Source organism: Rhipicephalus sanguineus, chromosome 1 (genome assembly GCF_013339695.2).
Source record: "Rhipicephalus sanguineus isolate Rsan-2018 chromosome 1, BIME_Rsan_1.4, whole genome shotgun sequence".
Lineage (NCBI taxonomy): Eukaryota > Metazoa > Arthropoda > Arachnida > Ixodida > Ixodidae > Rhipicephalus > Rhipicephalus sanguineus.
In genome coordinates this window covers 158,569,429-158,592,487 of record NC_051176.1, presented here as the reverse complement: position 1 = coordinate 158,592,487, position 23,059 = coordinate 158,569,429, and the positions used below count along the sequence as shown (strand labels likewise).

The following is a 23,059-nucleotide window of genomic DNA, read 5'->3' as shown; positions in this document are numbered from 1 at the left end:
TCGGATCGAAGCGGGCGGTTGCACCTGCATGGGCACTGCCATCTTGATTTGTAACCAGAGTTACTGGCGGTTACTGATACAGCAATTAAATGCACACGACATAAATGCGAAGAAGAATAAATATATCATGCATCGATGTGACTTAACACGTGCAAACAAGCGCAAATGTCTCAACCCTGCCAATTGTAAGGTAATTATATCTGGAACCATGTTTCGCTGCGCAAGTGTGTGGCTTGCTTAGACCCCGTAGCCTTGGCAGTGCTGAACGGCAGTAGTGAGATGGAGTATAGTTAAGGAAGTGCAGCACTCCCCTTCTTGTGCTGACAGTGTAGCAAAGCAAATGAATTGGGCAAAAATATGCAAGGTGGAGAAATAATTACAAGAGAGAAAAATTGCTATCCAGCTGAAAGTAGCATGAAGCTACAAAGGAAATCTCTCTGCATTTCTCCAAGACAGCTTCAATGTTGAAGAAAAATTTGTCTTGGCTCAGTTTACAAACTTGACACCAAAGCCTTTTTGGGGCAATCGCTATATCTGAGCTAATGAAGATGCTGCAGGCTCACAGGGAGATGAGGAATTAATCAACAACCCTAAGCAGTGGAAGACATGCTAATCTCATGCTTCTGTCAAGGAGATTACAATTTCCCCCCTTTATGAAACTTCTTCCGTGCTATGGATTTCTGCTGAACTGAATTGTCATATCAGATCTTCACTCGCAAGTTCTCAGATTATTCGGTCAATGTGAACAGAAGCCTCACTTTTCATGCATATAAGGTTATTCCCCGCCAGCTGTCCTAACCATGATGCTCCACCGAGATACATCTCTCTCAAAAAATAAAATTTAAAAAAAAATTACACATATATAAGTATTCGTTACACAGGATTTTCATGAAATATATTGTACGGAAAAACTTTTTTGGCAAGTGAGAGCCATTTACATTTTATGAAACAATAAAAAATAATAAAAAAAAAGCTAGAAATAGTTTAATCACAAATTCTTTCAAAGTATGCGCTACTGTGTTGCGTGAATATACTACTTTCATTAGAAAACAGTCTCACAAAATACTTTTATGCTTTTCAACCTTTAAGACTGTTGTAAAAATGTACAAGTTGTCACATCTGGGGAAACTTTTATGCAAAGAATGGACATGAAAGGAAAGCTGAAATTATTTTCATAGATTTATGCCTAAAGTGTAATATCGCTACTTTTTATTTTTTCCCCTGTGCTCTCCACAGAGCTCTGTGAAAGTGTCTGATAGTTGCACGCATGCTTCCAAATATTACATTTCCCGCCATCTATAGAGAGCCTCCGAAACGGTTTGAGGGGTGTGCTGTTGCAAAATTCTATGTCTCCCTGTTGTTTGAAGACTGCAGTTCTAGCAAAAGTGTTAAGCGTGATGGCCAGTGTTGTCAACACTGGCTATTACACTGTCATCAGTCAACATTGTCAGCGATACTGAAAATGGGCAGATTCAACAATCTGACAATCTTTTTTTAGAGCACTAGCCTCGAAATTGGGTGCTGTTGAAGCTGCAGTATCTCTAGAGCATTATCATTAATAAAAAGGTATTGCCTGTTGTTACACTTAGGAACACTTCCCCTGCAAGTTTTGCATTGACCACTTGGCATCAACATAGCATTAATCATGAGTTCGCAAGTATATAGACACAAACCTTCAATGAGTTTTTGTAGTTGGCAATGTCTTCCTCAGGTAAAAGTGATAATAATTCTCTAGCAAATGCTTCCAGCAGGCTATTGATGTAACCACTTGTGGTTACTTCAAGAGTAGCACTTGTGGTTGGCAAAGGGATACTTTTCATATAGCCCTCAGCATCAAGCTGCAAAAAAAAAGAAAAAAGGTTTCCAAATATTGAAGAAAAAAAAAAGCTTCAACGCATGATCTTCAACAATCGAGTGCTCCCCCCCCCCCCCACAAAAAAAAAAAGAAAAAACAAGTAAAGAAGTTAAAGCGCTGTAACCACAAGTAAATTCAGTTATCGTTAACACTTTATGTAACCAAATAGGCTAGTTTTTCTGAATTCTATTTTCAAGTTCACACTGCCAAATCCCACAAGGTTCCGTCAAAAGATTCTGGCTACTATATAGGAGGGGGGCAATTGGGTTGCAAAACATAAATGGGCAATCAGTGCGGCTGTTGATGTTGGCTACAAAAGACTGCTGTCAGCAAAGAGTACTATGGCAGTTGATTTAAATTCCAGTTTACAATGACCCACTTTAAACAATATAATTGGAAACTACAGCCAAGATGCAACCATGCGTGCAGCAGAGAAATAATGAACATTCAGTGAATGCTCACGTTTGATGTTTTGATTATTTTCAGTCATACAGCATCATTTCTGGGTATCAAATATAAATTAAGAATTCAAAAGATCTACAGTCAAACCGACTCATAACGATACCGGTTTTAAGCATATATCAGTTATAACAATGAAAAGCTGCTGCACCGTCAACTTTGGATGCTTTCTATGGTGAAATAACTTGTTTACTACAATGCTCCTATGCCCTACTATTGGTTATAACAATGAAGTCTTGCTGCTGGGTGTACAGTGCTCAGCAACTGAAATGATATTTGGCGCGCATGGCCGCCGGCGGTTGTGTCACCACCGGTCAGCGTTTGTGAAAGCAAGCTGTTGCACTGCGGTATATGCTGAGAGCGAGAGGGTTGGTGACGTAGGAAGTTCAAGTCCTGACGGACCTGAACTGCTGCTGGTCATGCTCAAATATATGCGTCAAACTGTCCTCGCGCAGTTGCACGATATTCCTGCGGCTGGGTCTCAAGGACTTATGACCGTGTTCGAACATCGCTTCTTTTGGCCCAGTATTTATTGGTCCATTTACGGTTATGTCCTTTGTGCAAATCCTGTCAGCACTGCAAAAAACCAGCAGCCTTTCCAGCAGGACACCTTCAGCCCATTCAGACACCATCTGAACCATTTTATAATGTAGCTCTTGACCTTCTTGGCCCTTTCCTTTTATCAGTCAGTGGAAACAAGTGGATAGCCGTCGCCACGGATTACACCACTCGGTATGCTATCGCGCGGGCTCTCCCTACCAGTTGTGCAACCAACGTCGCTGACTTCCTCCTAGAAGACTTCATACTTCACCACGGTGCTCCTTGACAATTGCTTACCAATCGGGGTCACTACTTTCTATCACAAGTTGTTCAAGTCACATTGCACTCTTGCGCTACAAAACAAAAGTTCACGACTGTGTATTCAAAAGTTCACCAACAGCCTCACAGAGCGGCTCAATCAAACTGAAATGCTCGCCATGTACGTTTCTTCCGACCATCGTGACTGGGACGACACTCTGGTATTCTTAACATTTACCTATAAACTGAAGTAAAGTGGTGTACTGGGCAAGCTGGTATAGATTCATGGCGAGACTTAGCGCGTGGAAAATTGGACACAGAGAAGAAGACAAACAGTGCCTGCCTTCTTCTCGGTGTCCAGTTTACCACACGCTAAGTCTCGCCAGGACTTTGCCTATAATATGTCCTGGCATGATACTGCCGGTTTCTCTCCATTTTTCCTCTTGTACAGACGACAACCCATGCCATCTTTTGACACGCTCCTTCCTGCCGTTGCCCACACGACATCAGAATGCGTCCGTGATGTCATCTCTAGACCTCTAGAGGCATGTGAGATTGGCCGCCTGCGTCTTAATGTTTTGCACGAAAAGCAACGACTCGTCTATGTTGCCCGCCACTGCGATGTCCACTTCAACCCTGGTGGCACGGTCCTTATCTGGACACCGTGACGGCGAGTTGGCCTGTGAGAGAAGTTGACTTCGCCGTACTGTGGTCCGTACCAAGTCTTGCGCCAAGTCACCGACGTGACATACGAAATGGAACCTCTTCACACCACCATAGCGCGATTGTGTTCCGATATTGTTCATGTCACTCGGATGAAGCAATGTCACTAGAACCAGCCAAGCACTGGGACGGTGCAGTCGCCGCTGGGGCTGATGCCACGAGGCGCAAGAGATGAACACACTACAGAAGACGACATTTAGTGATTTCTCGTGCAGACTTGGCTCCATCTTGTATGCCTGCATCTGAGCGCTATACATAAGTTGTAAGTATATTAAGTATATTGTGCAACACCTTTCCTCCCCGGGGGAATATATATATATATATATATATATATATATATATATATATATATATCTAACACGTGGATACTTGCTTCCCCTCGCAAGTTGGCTTTGCCTCATGGCACCCGCACTTCCTGTAGGCTGGCTTCACCGCATGACAAGCCAATGTCAGCGTAGTTAGCCGCCTTGCGGCAAGGATGCATGGGGCCTTGAGGAGCGTTGCTCTTCCTTTTTGGTCCTTGGCACTGTCCATGGACAGTTTACAGTCCACAGCGCAACTGGGGCCATTTATGGTGCCACAGAAAAGAAAAATTTGGATCAATACTAGTCGCACACAGCTCACGTCAATATGGAGCACCTAAGAAACACAGGCCGACGATGCTTGCTGTCTGCTGGAAGTTTTCAAGTGTATAGTAGCAAATTGTGATTGTGTATTCTCCTTCTGTTACTGTTTTCTTAACACAAGTTATGAAGTGTTCCAATTATCAACAATATTTGTTCACAGTAAACTGAAAAAAATTACCCATGGCATCAGTAAGAACCTAATCAGATTGGTTGCTTGTGTGATGTCAATCACCCAAGCAATGTGCCATGGGCAGGGTTGGGTGAAAAGAGCGCCACTGTAATCTGCAGTGATTCACAGATCTAAAGCTTTATAATAAATGACAAACTTTATGCAGAGAGCCTTAAACTGTTTCCTAATGATCCTCGAGACTTCCACTACCTGCTAAATGCATTGGCACAACATTGTCAAACTTTTTCAGTGTCCCTTCAATAATCGCAGCAGTCACTGACTAACTCAATGTATAGGACACAGATGCAGCACACCCATCCATATTACACAGGCACAGTTACATACAAAATAATACAACCTAGAAAATTTTATGAGCTATTGGGCTAGATGAAAACAGCACTACCAGACAGGACAAAACAAGGAGCACATTGGCTGTCTGGGAGCATTGGTTACATTTTATCAGTGACCTACTAACCCAATGGTCAACCCTCACAAGTTGTAAGAAATTTTGAATGAACCGTTACTGATTACCACGGGCAACACCAAGAAAGCACTATCTAAGAAAGCAGTAAAAATACATTCTTACCAGATACTTATCTCGCATACTTGTGCAAAAGAGTTTAATCCTTTTGGAATTCATCTCTTTTCGAAAAGCAAAGTCATTGTCCAACATTTTTGTCAACTGGCTACTAGCAGTGCTCAAGGCATCTGGAAGACTTAACAGAAAAATAATAAAATGTTATTGTTCAAGAACACTTTATAATGAAATGTCAAGTGGCCTAAGTAAAATTTACTTTGTTTGAAAAAATGACACAAAAAAGGCACAGTTGAAACTCGATTTTATGACGTGATAACCATGCTTGAATTATTTCGTTAAAAATTGGGGGACCCTTAAGCTTCGCCTTTAAGAGTTGAACGCGATAGCGAAATCCGGCCCCCAGTGCGCACTTCAACCACTAAGTGCATACTTATTAATGTGTATTGTTACACACACACGCGCGTGACGCACGCACGCGCGCGAATTGTACAGGCTTTCGATCTAAAGCAAGAGTCGCATGGCCTCCAAGATATACGCCGCGCGCCCGCCCTCTCGGATGCCATGAAAAGTCTAGACATATTTTTCACAATGCCTCACAGATGACAGCACATTATCTAGCGTTTGCTGCGTTGGCTTGATATGTTTTCCGCTAGATGGACATAGTTGTCCGTTTTTAGAGCTGTTTGAAAGTTCGTGTGTGTATTTAGCGGCGATGGCTGCACTATCCCGGCCTTTTTCGACGTAGTTTGATGGCCTCGCGATTGCGCCTACAAATCGCCGTATGGGCTCGTTTTCGTCGTGACACCTGCCGAACAAAATGCGTTGAGACTCCTTTCACTACATGACATTTATGTAGTGTTTTTTTTTCCGAAGCAGCTGCAAGTAACATCGTGGCTTTGTGGTAAGACACCTGCCTGCCACGCGAACGGCCCGGGTTCGATCCTCATTGGGACCGAAGATTTTATCGTTTATTTTATTTGCTACTGTCTCGATTTTTCGCTCACGGATGATTTTTCGCTCACAACCAACGGTGCCGACGCCGACACCGGAATTTCTGCGACATGAGCTCTCTAACGCTATCGCGTTAAAACGGGACGTTTGTAAAATCGAGAAAGAAATTTTTCGGTCCTCAAAATCTTGTAATGTAGTGGTACCTGAAAGCTACTGTGGCATTTTATTTGCCACTAACACACACTTGCATGTCTGAAAAATCTGCGAGGGCAGCCTGGACATGGAGCCTCTCCTATCTGGGCGATACAGGCAAGGTAGACAGTCACCTGAAGGTATGACATGCTGTTGTTTTGGAAAGAAAACTGGGAAATCTGAATGCAGTGATTGTGCGAGCAGGCAGAGCAAGTTGCGAGAAGACGATCAATGTCATCTGTTGCATAAACCATTAAATAACAAAAGCAACCACTGTGTTCTTGTGGGAGCATTTACAGGGACAATAAACAACCACTGCCCCTAGTGCCATTTGGTACGTAAAAGTGCTAGTGACTGTTAAGTTCGTTGTTCCTTGCATGGGCAGGGCATGCAGCCTTGTCAAAATAAAACTAGGGTCGTGACTAGGGCAGCTTGATGTAATTAATGTGACAGTGTTACAGCACACGCCCAAAGAAAAACCTGTGTTAAAATTAGAAAGAAATCAATGCATTTTGCACTCATTTATTTCAGAAAAAACTTCGTTAAGTCGGGTTTAGTGTCATGATAGCTTCGTTCATTTTAGTTGATGACAACATTGAACACTATGGGTACCTGCCGTGGAGTGGAAATTTCTTTGTTAGATCGAGAAATTCGTAAAATCAGGTTTTGTTAGGATCAAGTTTTAACTGTACATGAAATACTCTGGAAACAAGAATTACAACTTGCTTCAACAATTATAAGTGCAGAAAATTAACAGCAGCTTGCAAGAATAGCACAAAAATGAAGCCACAAAAGTACATAGGAGTAATTAAAGTAAAAAAATAAAGTTTTACCCATGCAGTAACTGTCGAAGTAGTATGAAAGATGTCTTTTTTGCTTCTGTATGCTGGGCCTAGAAGCACAACCAAGTAAAAACATTGCAAAGTGGTCAAAGTCCTAGCAAAAAGAAAAAACGAAGAGGTGGCAAAGAAAGGAAGGAACAGAAATGAAATATATCAAACATGCCGCACATAGGCAACTTTAATTTGCTGTGACCAAAACGATCTTTGGCATTAGCATCAAGCAGTGGCAGCAACCCACAACCAAGATACAAACAGCAAGTTTTTTTTTTTTTTGCCAGTTAAAATGCAGCGCTGCAAGACAGTTATGGTTTTTTAATTTTTCATAGCTTGACAGTCAAACTGCTCTTGCATAGACTACTATTGTTTTGTCTAAAAATAGCAGATATAGTATATGAAAGATACATCGTGTGTCCCCTTCTTTTCTTTATCTGCATTAGTCGCACTCTTAGCCATGATAATACATTTACCATTAACAATGCATACATATAAGAGGTGCACTTCATCCAGAGCTTTTTATCATTGCCAATCCTGGCTGTTATGACCTGTACATGCAACACAAACATGCATACATAAACCCAAGCGTGCAATATGCCACTTATGAACAGCCCACATTTTATGGCTCATGCTTATCTATGTGCACTGAGTAAGGGAATACAACAACAGAGCACTTTTATCAAGTGCAAGTGATTAGGCTACAACTAAAGTAAATAATTCGCACTATGATTTAAGTAAAGCACCTTGTGTCAAAGGGAGCTACGGAAGATGAAGGGCTATTCTCTTTCCAAATTGCACTTTTCCTTCTCAACGTTTTTTTTTTAAAAGTCAGGGCTAAGCTCTGCCGTCTGCAAGATTGCAGAGGCCAAACTCTCCTTGTCTGGTTGATCTCTGACCCACCAGGCACTGCCACAAACCCCGCTGCTCCAGAGCCATTTTTTACCATTTTGAGTTGCTCTAGGTCACTCACGTTCTCTCCTCTGGTAACTTGATAACCGACAAATGCAAAGAAGTTTGTGGGCAAACAAACCCTCTGACAACAATCACCAATAAGCATAAATACAGGAATTGTGGTCGCAGTCTTCTGCTATAAACTGATGGCCACAAATATGCAGATCCTGGCAATGCTCATTGCACCAATGCACTGCAGCCACTCTGCTCATCAGATGCCCTACCCAAGCACACAACATTGTAGTTTGACATGTTGCTAAATGCAAGGTTTTACAGCCCACAAAGTAGCAAGGGCAGTTTCATTGTACACGTGAAAGGAAACCTCTAGATCAACACTGATTGCACTACTCACATAAACATAGAGCACACTGTAATACAAGCAGCCAACACTGGCTCTCCGCTGGAAGTTCCCGAGTGTGGTGGTAAATGGCGATTAAGCCCTCGAGGTGCAAATTATGATGGACACTCTGTAAATGAGTGATACTTGCACATCTTTATTGCAAGGTGCTTGATATTCTATTGCAAGAAGGAGAAGGTGGTAATTTGTGCCTTTTTCAGTAAATAATCTTAATTAGTGTGTAATTATATATCCATTTATTCTGAAGTAAGTGGCGAGAGCATAAACGTGTGGAGGTAGGTTGGCTGGAAAGTCGGGAAGTTGCGGCAATAGAAGCTGATGAGCACCAGTCGCACAATCAATGAATACAGAATGACCTGACAAAAATTCAAGCTGAAGATGACAGCAAAATGGACTGAAGTAGGATGACCAGCAATACAAACACGGCTGGCGCACATCCCTATAATGGCAGCAGTTTCGTTGCAAGGCGTGTCATACACAGCAGCTCCACCAAATGTGACGTTATAGTCTCCAGATATCCCAGAGAAATATAGGTGCTGTAGCTTAAACTATGTAGGGTTTTGCTTTACTGTATCAGATAATGCATAATTTCTTGGTTTATTTACTGAGAATCATTCACTATAAATATACACTAATATACTTTAAATAGCTGGTGCCATTTGTAGGGCTCTCTTTAGTGACGTTTCAGACTCTGCATCATGCAGTAATGTGTCGTTTAACCATCTACTGCACTCATCTTTCCTTTTTCCAACCACACCTGATGAAGAAATCCTCCTAATTAGGACTCTTAAAGAAACAACCCACAAAACACGAAACCTCTATAAAACGTTTTATAGAGGTTTATAGAGATTTTAAACGTTTTAAAGACGTTTCATAGCGGCTTTGTGTTTCATGGGAAGCGCTGGCATGAATAATACTATCCTTTACAATAATAAAATGATTGCACACCATATAGCTAACATCTCTGTTATCATTAAGCTAACTTTTAAAAGTAGTGTTTTTCCACGTGAATTCAAACAGAGTTGAGTCATTCCTACTAAAAAAAAAGAAGAAAAAAGTGATTTTACACATTTGCAGAATAAGAGGCACATTTGTGTCCTTCCATTTTTTTAATAGAGTGATAGAAAATCTTAATGAGAAGCCTCTAACGAAATATTTTAATGAATTTAGTACTCTTTCCCCTTATCAGTTTAGCTTCCATTCAGGACATTAAACTAATCTATCACTGATAGCTCAAATGGATTATCTTAAAAGAGCAATTGAAGAGGGTAAGTTTGACATTATTAATAACAATATTTTTTGTTAACACGGAGCCATTGCAATAAGTAGTACGTAACAACAATAAATGAGCAGCTACTTACAAGATAGACAACAAGTCAGAACAACAGCAATGAATATAGGTGTACCATAGAGGTCCATATTAGGGCCACTCCCTTTTCTAATGACCTGGCTAGGTTCCTATCCTCATTTAAATGCATCCTGAGTGCTAACGAAACAAAGAAGCTGAATGAAAGCCTTGTGAAAATCCCTACAAGGTGTGTACAAAATCAGCTGCGGATTAATCATAACATGACCAATTTTATCGTCCTTTACTTCGCACCAGTGATTGCTACAGTATATTCACTCTATTTTCATTACCCATCAACCAATCACAGCAGTAGATCATTGCATCTACTTAGGTGTGGAATCTGATTGCCATCTTAAATTTCAACTTCGCATTGCATAAAAAAAAAAGGGCATATAGAATACGCACTCTAATTAAAACTTCATGTTTCTCCCTTTCCACTCTCATGCCCATTTTATTATACTTTTTGTTCATTCTCATGTTAAAGGGACAACAAAGACAAATAAAAATTTACGTCAGAGTCAATGCTTGAGAATGTCTAAAATGCCAACATTATACCCAGCAGCAGTTTAGCAATAGAGAAATTAGGGTAAATGTAGGACGCAATTTGCGCCACCAGTGGGACATTCTCAAACCCGATGGTGTAGTACATTTAGTCACAAGTACTCAAACTACCCATGACAGAAAAGACCACTTCAGTGCATCAAAAGACGGAATAAAATGAAACTAGTGCATTTCAGTCCAGTTCATGCAAAAAATAACTTCTTGACGTTACCGATGCAAGTTCTGCTTTTGTCGGCTGTATTCCGCTAAAGCTCCTTGCTCTGTTTAGCTGGCTGTCTGGCAGTAAAGCAAGTAAAAGGCGGGCATGACTACATCAGAAGGCTGTTCTAGTTGGCGAGCGGTTTGAATTGCTCTAACAGTGTGCGGACCACTAATACATGATTTTCTTTTAAACTAAGCATTTCTTTGGCACGAATCAAGCAGTACGAGGTTTATGGAACGCTATTTCAAAGAATCTACATGAACTTATTATTTACCTTTAGTGTACCTTTAACTACAACATAGAATCATGGGTAAACACATATGACAGTCAGCTATCATCACTCCAAACAATTTAAAATAGAGTTTGTTCAACAACATTTTCATCACGTGACATGGGCGCAAATCAGTTATGAGTAAATATATTTTGAGCATGACCGGTCACATTAAACATGACATTGGCCTTTTTATACAGCAGACTCGCCATAATTCAAACAAATTTCAAATTTTTATTGGGCCCACTGTGTTTTCAATCTATTTTAAATCTGCTTAGTTCAAACTGCTCTATTGTGTAACTTCGGTTAATTTATACTTTTTGCTTGTCCCTGCTCGAAAATATCTGTTGCCTTTGTCGCTTCTAGCTTAACCTTTGCGTTAATATATCCCCTTCAGTCACGGCGTACACAATTGTGTACATGAACTTTGAAGGCGCGTCACACGCCGCACCTTTCTTCAAATGGCCTGAAACTCAGTGTGCAGATTCGTGCAGGTTTCCTGAGTGGACAACTAGCGGTCACTTAACTTCATTCTGCTGTGTATTGCTGCAGGGGGTCACTTTGCTGGACACACCACCATGTTAGACGATTGTTCGACGTGCCGCGTTCCAGGACCAACGTCAAGAGGATTTTTTTTTCTCCGCTCGAAACTAATACAACCAAAAAACAAGCTGTGCATGCATTTCGGGCTTAATAGTTGATTCTTTTTATGCAATTATTGAAGCTGACTGATGGCAAGATAATGAGATAATTAGTTACACACAAATTAACATTAATTACTCAAACTCACACAAAACAACACATTCCTTCATTTTCTTTCTTGGAATGTAATACTGAGTGCCTTCGAATTATGCCATGCTAATTTGACGCATTTGCAGACAGTGCATCATAATTCGTGACGGAAGGAGATATCACTAACAGTCGCAAATAAGACTGACTGACTACTTACAAAGTGGCCAGACTGGCCAAACTGCTGACAAACTAGCCAAACCTTGCACACTGACAATCAAGTTTTGACTGATGACAAAAAAAAGGGGGGGGGGAGAAAAGAGACGATCTGGCCTTGACTATCATATGCGGAACGCTTGTCATTTTCTCCGCAGAACACGTGTCATGTGGAAAAGCACACTAAGTTTGAGAAAGGGGCTACCAGCTGTCACAGGACACACCACATTTTGTCCCAATTACACAACCATGCACACGCCAAATAATAGAAAGTACCAGTATGACCGTAGACGGCTAAAGATTTTACTGGCAGTTCTTCAGAGCTGTCTGTGATGGTGCTGAGGCACTGAGAAACAATAAACATAGCAAAACAAGTTGGTATATGTTGCCTCTAGTGAAATTTATGATAATCCTGGGGTCCCCTCATCTTTGAATTATTGAGGGAACCCTCGGAGACCCCAGTATTCAGCAGATTAGCAGATATTGTCCCAGTAACCATCACACCAAAGACATCTCTTCTTAAAACAGTAAAGGCTCATTAATTCGAACTCGAAAGGGACCATAAAATTAGCTCGCGGGCACTAGAATGAATGGACATCATGCCACATTGTGCTGGCAGATCCAAAAGAAGCCACCTCTGGACTCGTTATCGCGAACTAGGTGCTAGTATATGCTTGTGGCAGGTGACATCACAAATTAAGTTCATGGAGCTTGAACAGCAACTACAATAACCAATAAGTCAGTTATACGCCAGAAACAAGCGCCAAAATGCATTCATGTGAGCAGCGAGCCTTAATGTTGAAATAAATGACACTATTCATGCTCCTAACCAAAGGCTCCCAGTTAGAATTAACCGTTTTGAATATTGACATGTTCGAATTATCGGGAGTCTTCCCCCCATTGAATTACACAGGGCTGTGCTGGGACCAAGGTGTCAGTTCAAATTAGCTGTAATTTTCAAATTAACCGAGTTTGAATTAACGATCTTTTACTGTCCTAATAATACACAATTCACAGAGTATATTAATATTATTTTATCTAGCCTCTGCATCGAATATGGTAAACAGTGAGTACATTTTGTAGCCACATCAATCTGGAACACACTACAGTTGAAACTCGATTTAACCTAGTGATGACCATGCACTAATTATTTCGTTAAATCGGGATTTTCATAAAACCAAGAAAGTAATTTTTCGGTCCTTCAAAATCTAAAATTCTGACGTAGCGACACCCAAAAGCTATCGTGGCATTGTTTTTGCCGGCAAACCATGCCTGCGTGTCTGAAAAGTCTGCGAGGGCTAGCCAGAGGGAGGCCCAGACATTGGGGACACCATGTCCAGGCTACCGATATGCGGAAACACGGAGAAAGACTGCAGTGATCGTGCGAGCAGGCCGAGCAAGAAAGATGTGAGGAAATGATCAGTGCTATCTGTCGCATAAATCACGAAATAATGAAAACAACCACCACTGCCTCCAGCACCATTCGGTAAGTAGGAGCGCCATCGACAGCAGAGTCCGTTGTTCTGTGCATGGGCACGACGTACAGCCTCGTGAAAGTAAACCTAGGGCCGAAACATATAGGGCGCCTATATGTTTTAACACGATAGCGTTAACACGATAGCAAAGAAAAACCAGTCTTGGTCAAAATTAGATGGAAATCACTGCTTTTTCACTCAGTTACTTCAGAAAAAACTTCATTAAATTGGGCTTGGTGGCCAACTTTGTTAATTCGGGATGATGACAACACTGATCCCTATGGGTATTTGCTGGGTAACAGAAATTTATTCATTAAATCGGGAACTTCGTAAAATTGGGTTTCGATAGATTGAGTTTTAACTGCATAATCTCCTTTAACCCTTTGAGATAGTATGTACACAATCATGTACACCACTTGTTTTTGCTATTTGTATTGACTAGGGGCTAAGAAAGAACAAGGTACATTGAGCTTTGGACGAATTGAACCTCCTGCACAATAAATTTGTCTTCATTCAACTTCATCTTGCAGTGCACTGTTGCATATGATCACTTTGCGGAAGGTACTACCATATTCAATGAGTTGTTCGACGTGCCGCTTCCCGCGACCCATGTCAAAAGTACAATTTTTCTTTGCTCAACATGGACATAACCGAAAACGAATTTGTACTATATTTCTAGCCTGAGATTTCATTCGATTTATGCAAAAACAGATCATGAATGGCTTCAAAATAATAGATATTTAATTACAAATTAATTAGGAGTAATTACTATAGCACACATAAATTAACATACTACAAAATTATTTTTGTTGCAAATATAATATCGAGTACCTTGAAATAACATTGTGTTGATTTGACGCATTTGCAGACGGTTCTTCATAGGTGGCGTCTGAAAGGGTTAAAATTCCAGAAAGCTCAAAGGTTTCATGATAGACCTAAATTAATTTTTTACAGCTTCCTCAGACTAATGCACCGTTATCATAGTAGTATGTATGTGCTTTTAGCAGTCAGTAACTGTCATGTCTTTAAATAATTTCCTACAGTTTTTTTTGCTTGTTTCTTTAAAATTCACCTTTGTAGTTTTTACTGTTACTTATTTATTCCCAGCCTTGTACTTGACATAAATAATTGAAAAGCAGCAGTTGAATATAATGATCAGGCTATTTAAAAGGATTTTTAATAGAGAATTTCCTATGCTGTCATTGCTGCCTGTTTTGATAATTCTTGTCGTTATGCACAGGAGGTCCCAGTAAAGTTTATAACTATGGGACCACATCATTCTATATATACATCTCTTGTCACTCTTACTGTTTCATTGAAGTAAATAAGTCGAGACTGATTGGTGGGCATCCAGATCAGGGCTCACCAAATAAGTTCTGCAAATGGCATTTTAGCATTTCACAAGGTATTTCAACAAATAATGTTGTCTATAACTGCAGTGTGTTTTTACATTCATAGCTTACATCAGTTCGACTTTCAAAAATACCACTGGATGTCACCCTTGCACTTTAGTAGTCTCTGAAAAAAGACCATCAGAGAAGCCTTGAGTAAGGCTCACTGTTATGTTATCAGCAGGCAGTGTTCACCGTGAACGTGTTTAACTTGTGCTTGCAGCAGGCACGTAGGCAAGGGGGGGGCCCGGGGGGCCCGGGCCCCCCCCCGAAATTTTTCCATCCCTCTATATTCCCAGGCAACTTTTTTTTTTTTTTTTGCCATGGAAAGACTGTCTTTCGAACAATTAGGCCTTGGGCGCCCCCCCGAAAAAAAATCCTGGCTACGTGCCTGACTTGCAGGTTTGTCCGTAAATCATAGCGGTAATAGATTCGTATGCTCTGCAAGCTTAGAGTTACTTTCAGACCTAGCAGCATTTTCCTAGTCGATTCATGGCAGATGCAGTGATGCTATCAAGGACTTCTGATATGGAGCAATTTTTGGAACAGCAAAATTTTCATTTTGGAGCACTTTGGGGCAGCAAAAATTTACACATTGGAGCACTTTGGAGCAGCTAATTTCACATCCTGGAGTACACTGGAGAAGCAAGTTGCATTTACATTCAAGCACCTGAATAATTATTATGGGGCTCTGATGAAGGGCTAGAAATATTTCGATTAATTGCAAATCTCACGAAGAAAATCATCTCAGGAACACTCAGTATTTCACTCGATAATGCAAAAATAAGGGCATCATGTAGATGAGTGTTCTGGAATAACCTCTTCAGTGATTATTTTCGACACTAGCAACTAAATATAATACTGGATCAATAAAATTGTACTTTATGAAATAACACTCTAAATACATCTATGTGGTTATCAGCAGACGTGGTTGACAAATGTCACGACGACTCCAAGGCAAAAGCCAGGTTCTTTTTAGCAATGCGGCAGTTTGGGCACGTTGGTATTCCATCTTGAAAAAACTAAGAGTGCACGGAAAACCCGGATGACAAACAGTCACACATCTGCACACACGTAGGCACTCGCGTGTACATATGTGTGACTTTTTGTTGTCCATGTTTTCCGTCCGCTCTTAGTTTTTTCAAGGTTCTTTTCCTTCTCGGTCGATTGTATTGCAGGGCGCAGCATGACGTGACTTAGCTAGCCTCAAAAAGCAAATATCCTCAAACACTCCCTTTCCTCTCTCTCAGGCCTCTCTGTGCTGTAGCAAGAGCACTCTCGCAGTGCTTTCAGACTATCGCTTTTGTATGCGCCTGGTTGCCTGGAAGATCGAGATCCGCTTCAAGTCCAGATTCCACGAAAGTGTATGAAAGTGCGTTCAATGGGGAACTACGTGATTTAAAAAATCTCCAGCGAAGCTGTATATGGGTAGGACATTCCATTTGTACACCAAAAACCCCCTGGTTCCCTCTAGGGAGCAGTGAAAAAAAACTCATAGGGTCCCTTATGGATTCGCCTAAGACGACTTGAAGGCGAAAGCCACCTTCTTTTTCTTCTCACTCAATATATTGCTCCTCCCCTGCACCCTCTGAAAGCTTTCTGCACTTAACATGGTTTTGCATCGCCTCCAGGATGGGAGGCATTGCAAGCTTTCTGCCCCTCACCTGGTTTTGCACTGCCTCCCTGATCGGCGCACCGATCACGGAGGAAGTGCAAAGCAACTCGTGATGATTTTTTGCATCACTCGTGTTGACACCGCCGACAGCCAATTTTTGCGTTTGATGAGGCATCTAAGCCTTTCACTTTAATATTGCATATTGAACAGTAACAGCCTGCCCATTAACAACCTGGCCTTACCTACCAAAATGGCCTCCACCATGTCATCTCTGTGCCATGCGCTAAACAGCTTCGCTGGTCATCCACCACACAAAGTGGAATGGCTCCTCAATTTTTTTTCTTTTTATTGTGATGGCAATTATATGGAACCTCTCGACAGGTTTTTGCTGTCGTTGTTGCCGCCATGTTCCATATAAAATCCAAATCAATAACCCCTCCACGCACCGTATGTTCTACCCGCGAGTAAAAGCTCGCGAGCGCTGGCGACGAATGCGGCTGAAGCGGAGATGAAACGAGCTGGCCATCTCCGTTGCGCGGAGGGCGCATGCGATACCATCAACCCGTGTGCGAGGCCTGCCATCAACTACTCATCAAACAGAGAGGAAATGCCCCACCTGTCTTTCGTAAGGAGCTTGAATGGATGCCAGGGGAGGGGAGAGGTGTGCTGCATCGCTCAAAGGGCACAGCCGCTAGTGTGCGCGCTATCTGGAGGCATCAGGAGACAGCTCGTAAACTTACTGTGCTCTCAACGCTTACCTCGCGTTTAGAGAACAGACAGCACGAAAACCGCTTCGGTCTCTAGAGTGGCCATATTCCCTTAAACCAGCGTTTTGTTGAGTTACGAGAGATTGGATCTAAAAGAGTTAGATGCTAGCTTTACTTTGTATGACAATACAATTTGTTGGTATCCCATTCATTGCTTTGCCCTTGAGCAAAACTGATTTTTAAAAAATTTTTTCTTTACCGACAGCTACTCACCCTGGCAAGCGAGGGGCAGATGTGTGGGCCTTCCGACGACAGGGCCGCCAGCGGCGTCCCCGCTTCTAAAAGCTGCCCATATTAAAACCGAATTGCGGCTACTCCGACCAGGAGGCACGCTTTTATCAATGAGATGACATTTTTAAAAAAGCAAGCAAAAAATTCGAATTGGGACCCTAGCACTCACGAGCTTGATAGGGCAGGGCCATTTCGGAGGTATTTACGTAAGAGCGATTACAAATCCAGATTACAGACCCGGTGGAAGGAATTATGAAAGAGCTCTTCTGGATGAAGATCCATGGCTAAACCTTTGAGGCGCTTTGTATACAATTGTGTACACAACTTGTGTTGGCTAGTTGCGTCTACTAGGGGCTAAGAAAGATCAAGATACATTGAGGTTTGGATGAGTTGAACCCCCTACACAACAAATGTGTGATCATTTAACTTCATTTTGCATTGTACTGTTGCAAATGATCATTTTGCTGAATGCGCTACCATGTTCGACGAGTTGTTCGACGTGCCGATTTCCGCGAACCAAACCAAAAGTATACTTTTTCTTTGTTCGAAATGATTATAATCGAAAACCAAATTGCACAGTATTTCTAGCATAAAATTTGATTTTGTTTATGCATAAACAGAACCTGAATGACTTCAGAATAACTGGATCTTTAATTAGAATTTAAGTAGGATTAATTACTATAAAACACATAAATCGACGTATTATGAGATTATTTTTGTTGCAATAAAATATTGAGTGCCTTGAAATGTTGTACGAGTTTGACGCATTTACAGACAGTTCGTCATTCGTGGCGCCTGAAAGGGTTAAAGTATACTTGAGGAAAAGTGTCAACATGTTCTCACCGTTCTTGTGCTCTTCCATGGACGCGAGGCAAGGAAAATCTGATATTATTCCATACATATATAGCTAGCGTTCTCAGATTTCATTCTGCGATTTCCAGAAATAGAAGTGACAGACATTTAAGCGGCACGCGTGTAGTTATTACTGAACATTGCTTTAATTACATGCCGTGCCACGCTCGAAACGAGCTATCGGCAGAGTTTCTGGAACAGACAATGTCCGCCGATGAATTGACGCCACACTGTCTCACCACCGATTGCCTTAGACGTCACGAGCCTCTGCGGAGAGTGCGTTTCACCGTCGAGCCGGCTTGCACAACAGGAGCTGCATCGGCACCGTGCATGGCATCATGGCTTACTCGGAACGCACACGCAAGCACTGTTTATTCAGTGGAATAATTCTTGGTTTGTGGTTGTGACTTTGGTGGCCCCAAGATCTAGCTGCACATGTTCTGATGCACCGGCGGTGCGATTGTCGGTGATAGATGCCCCCAAACCCGAGACTCTGGCACAGTTTGGCGCAATTTCTATCGATATTATCAGGATGGCACAGTAAATCCAATTTGGCGCACCATGGCACAGTTGGCTCAGGAGTGGAATCACTGCAGATGTATAAGGATCAGCAATTTTAATTGTGCGTTGTAATGAACATGCAGAGCAAATCCACATGGGATTTTGCATTTTGCATCCAATCAGAATAAGAATCCGAAACAAGCAGTTCAACCTATGCGACAATTGATAAAGCGAATTCCCTGTGAGTGGGCGACACACAGGATTTCAGTAGAGTTGCAAGACCATTCTGCAATTGTCCCATAGTATGTCAATAGTATTGTATAGCACGTGTGACGATTAGGTCAGTTCATTATAATGGTAATAGTGAAGTGGTGGATTTGCACTTTGGTGCAAAAAAGCAGTTTTTGCAGGATTTTGAGAAGGCTGGTGGGGTTCCCCCAAGGCCAGAAAGTTTGGGAACGCCTGTATGGACTATAATCTTAAGTTTACCCAATACACTAGCCTCATTAATAAAGTGACTGCTCTAAGCATTTGTGAATTTATTAAGCCCATTTTTTTGTTCTGGTTTTGCAATACTCTTTGTAACAGTCATATCAGCTTTTGGTACTGGAAAAATGAGATTACCTGTGGAGCTGCAGCACAATAATTCCCTTGGTCTCAGAGCTTGCAAAACTGAAACCAGGTGTAGAAGCATGTGCGTGGCTGCAGCCCTCGAGATGACATTGCTGCTTGCGTCACCAAATGACGGGCAATCAGTGCTAGGTGGACCCATAAGCATTGTGTGGCTCAGTTGTCGAAGGTCTGGAGTGGCAAAGCACTGGCTGCCTGCATCTTGATGACATAAGCAGCAACACCACCTTGAGGGGTGCGATCATGAGTGTACTTTTGTGTCCGGTTTCGGTTTCACTTCTGGAAACGTAGAAGCAAAGATATTAATTTATATGAATATAATGCAAAAAAGCTACATCCACAAGTAGACTTGAACAACAAGTTTTGCTGCTTGGTGACAAAAAAATTTGCAAGAGGACTGCTGCAGTCCGGTAATAATAATTTTACAGCCTAACAAAGTTTACTTTGAAATGAATGTCAGTGTAAGGCAAAAATGTATTCAGTGCACTATATGTGCGCATGGTGTGAGTGGCCATGTTACTGTGAGAAAAGTTGAACACCATTATAACAGGCACTGATGCAACAGACAAATGGGTATAATAGTCACCATTCACCCACATAGTTGGCCACCGTATCTCTACTATTAATTGACTCTTTTCTAACAGACACCGTATGTAGAATACAATCGGAAAAGATAAGTTATTCTTCACGTTTGGTCAACAATCTTACTTAAGGTGAATTATATCAAGTCTGAAGGAGCACTGACAAGATTTTGAGGCATCACAAAAGGAACATCTTTCGTTTCCTTAGCATGCAGTGTTAATGTGCTCTACACACCTCAGCCAGGAAACACGGATAAAATATTTGAGTTTGATTTTAAAGTTTTCGTCGCCCAGAATCTGCAAGCTAGCCCCACTGCAATGGACATTATTATGACAACTTCACACTGTTCACTGTGTTTGCAAACTCTGCATCCTGCATGCAGCCAAAGTCACCGAAATCGCTGTCGGAGTCGCCAGACGACAAATTACTCATTGTTTACGTGCACAACGTGCAACTGACAGCATACGACAGATGCTGCTGCAAGGACATCACAAATTGCTGTTCCCTCGTGACTTAGGCCTACTTACAACTGTGTTCACACATCACTGTGAAATTGCCTCCTCGATATTGAAACTGAAAGTGGTGTTTTAAGGTAGTGGAATAAAAATATCTTCAATGTGTTTCGAGGCACCATGATACTCTTTTTAGGGTTCTTGACAACAGTGTTTTTATTTAGAGCCACAATAAGAAAATTTATAAAATTCGTGTCAGTACTCCTTCAAATGCAGGGCTATTGGCTGCTAACTGCAGCTGAGTTTGTTGTGAAAGCAAAGGGAAATGACAGACGCACGCACACACTATTTGCTATAACTTCAGCAAACAAAGAGTGGGTCAGTCAGCTATGAAACAATGAGGAGTCCCTGCAATTGGAATTCAACATATAGAACTTCCAAGTTTTCCAAGGGTACAAGCGCAATCACAAACGAAGGTGTCCATGGAGCCAAGAATACCGGGAGCACATGACGAATTTTCCCATTTGGGAAAAAACATTACAGGTGTCACGCTTAGAAGCCTGACAGATATCAAATGTGCACAGCGGACATTACCTCCAACACTGCATTGTTAATGATGAATCTACCAAGAAATGCCAGCAAAGCACCTTTACTGGTGCGAAAAAAGCCATTGTGCCAACTTTCAAGAAAGCGAGACAGTACCCAAGTAGCGCGAGAAGGTTGTAATGAAGAAAAGAGATCGTGTTTTCTCTGTAGCAGTCCACCAAGAAAACCGCATAACATAAAAACAAATGGTATTGGTGCATTCAGGCGGCGGACCGAATCTGGATTTGTCATGGATGTGGATGACTACTCCACGGACGATTCGCCTACAGGTGCATCTACATGATGGACGAGGTCCTAGCAGATGACAGCACATGAGAGCCGAATTACTCTCGACCGCAGCTTCTGCGCTCGCTGCCAGCCGACCGGTTTGAAAGTATTCAACAACATGGAGGCCACCAGAAAACAACACTCGCTTTGCCGAGCGTTGAGTGCTGACGAGGACTGTAATTTATTTAGGTGAAACCGGTGTTGTTGGCGGAAAGGCTGGATGGGAAGGAAAACCCGCTGTATAGAGAGGTGCTGAAGACTGACTTCACTGATGTCGCGCGTGGAGCCCCGCGTACAAAGGAAGGATACAGTGATGTGCCGATTTGTATAGCAGTTTTCTTCTTTTGTGGATAACAGGTACCGACTATACACACTGTAGTGCTGCACACTGTGTTTCCATCTCTTGGTTCGTATCGTTACCTTAAATTCAGTGTTGAAACACTGGCTGTATTTTGAGACAAACGCTCTCGGCGACAGCACCACCTTGCCTGCCGTAGAATCCTGCATATGCAATGATTAAAGTGATAACTTGCCCGCTACTCCGCCAATGCTCCATTGCCAGAGCATTGGCGGATTTTCCATGAAGGACACGTGCGAGAGTACGCTGCGTGTCCGCCATCGCAGTTTACACAGTGGGGAGTTTCAGCACAGTTAGTCATCAGGGTGTTCGTGTGAGCTGCACTTGGCACAGGTTTGACGGCCACGGCAGCTCTGGGAGCCGTGACCGAAGCGCTGGCACTTGAAGCAACGCCGCGGGTTCGGTATGTACGGTCTGACCTTTAGTTTCAGGTATCCTGTTTCGATATGTTCTGGTAGTGTGCTTGTGCCAAAAGTGAGGATTAGGTGTTTTGTGAGGATTTCTTTATCATCGCGCCTGATTTTGATCCGCTATACATTTATCACGTGCTGTTCACTCCAGCCTTCAAGGAGCTCAGTTTCTGTCAGGTCGAGTAGGTTTTGGTCGGACACTACACCTCGGGAGCTGTTAAGAGAATGGTGCGGTGTGACAGAAAGGTGTCGTTCCAAAAGAGACAAGTTTGAATAGATTTTCGAACTGTGTCTTGTTTTGAATTTCAAGGAGAAGGTCACCACTAGCCATTCTTGTCACCTTATAACCTTGACCGAGTGTATCGGTCAGGCATCTTGAGACAACAAAAGGAGAAATCGTTCTTGCGTTCTTTTCAAGATTTTCGCAGTGGATGATGTGGAATCGTGGGAAATTTTCTTTTGGTTTCTGAAAAAAGATGTCTTCTGTGCGCCCTCTCTTTGTGAGAGGAGGACGATCATGCAGTCAGGGGAATGAAGCGGAAGCCATAAATGATGTATCAATTCGGCAGCTATGCCAGCCGCCCACCATGGAGCCCAACATGGGGACATGACAGCACTTAGATGTATATAAGGCATGCCAACGTCAGCTGTACACAGCCACTATAATCAAATATAATGTGCCCAAAAGAGGGCACACACACGAGGTTAACTCTCGCCGCGAGGAAAACGGAAGTAAATAGAAGTGAGGAGAAGACAGGAAGGATGAAAAGTGGGAGAAAAGACAAAGATGTGAGGGGAGAGAGACAGGAAAAGGCGACTGCCGATTTCCCCTGGGTGGGTCAGCCCAGGGGTGCCGTCTACGTGAAGCCGGGGCCAAAGGGGTGTGTTGCCTCTGCCGGGGGCCTTAACGGTCCAAACACCTGGCGTCGGCTCAACCCCCAGGATCCCCTTTTCCCCAGACATGGCATAGCCACGTACGGCTAGGCGTGGGAGGGCCCCCCCGTTAGCTCAGGTCCGTGGTGTCGCTACACACCAAACGCCCGCTTGAGCAGAAGCCCCTGCGGGGGCTGATAAATTGACTGCAACGCTAACCCTAAAAGCCCTCATTGTTCAGCAACAAGACTGCGGTGTGCCTTGGG

General features: G+C 42.4%; 1 protein-coding gene across 2 annotated transcripts in view; it reads right to left on the bottom strand.

The window, feature by feature from the left end:
- The window catches only part of LOC119400931 (guanylate-binding protein 1), a 125,700-nt gene that overhangs the window by 33,869 nt on the left and 68,772 nt on the right, over positions 1-23,059 (bottom strand). For both annotated transcript variants that reach the window (XM_037667819.2, XM_037667826.2), the window contains 3 exons: positions 7,145-7,203; positions 5,217-5,346; positions 1,674-1,838 (listed from right to left, as the gene is read on the bottom strand). In XM_037667819.2, the coding sequence (XP_037523747.1) occupies positions 1,674-1,838; positions 5,217-5,346; positions 7,145-7,203 (354 nt within the window). The remainder of the gene's footprint in view (positions 1-1,673; positions 1,839-5,216; positions 5,347-7,144; positions 7,204-23,059) is intronic.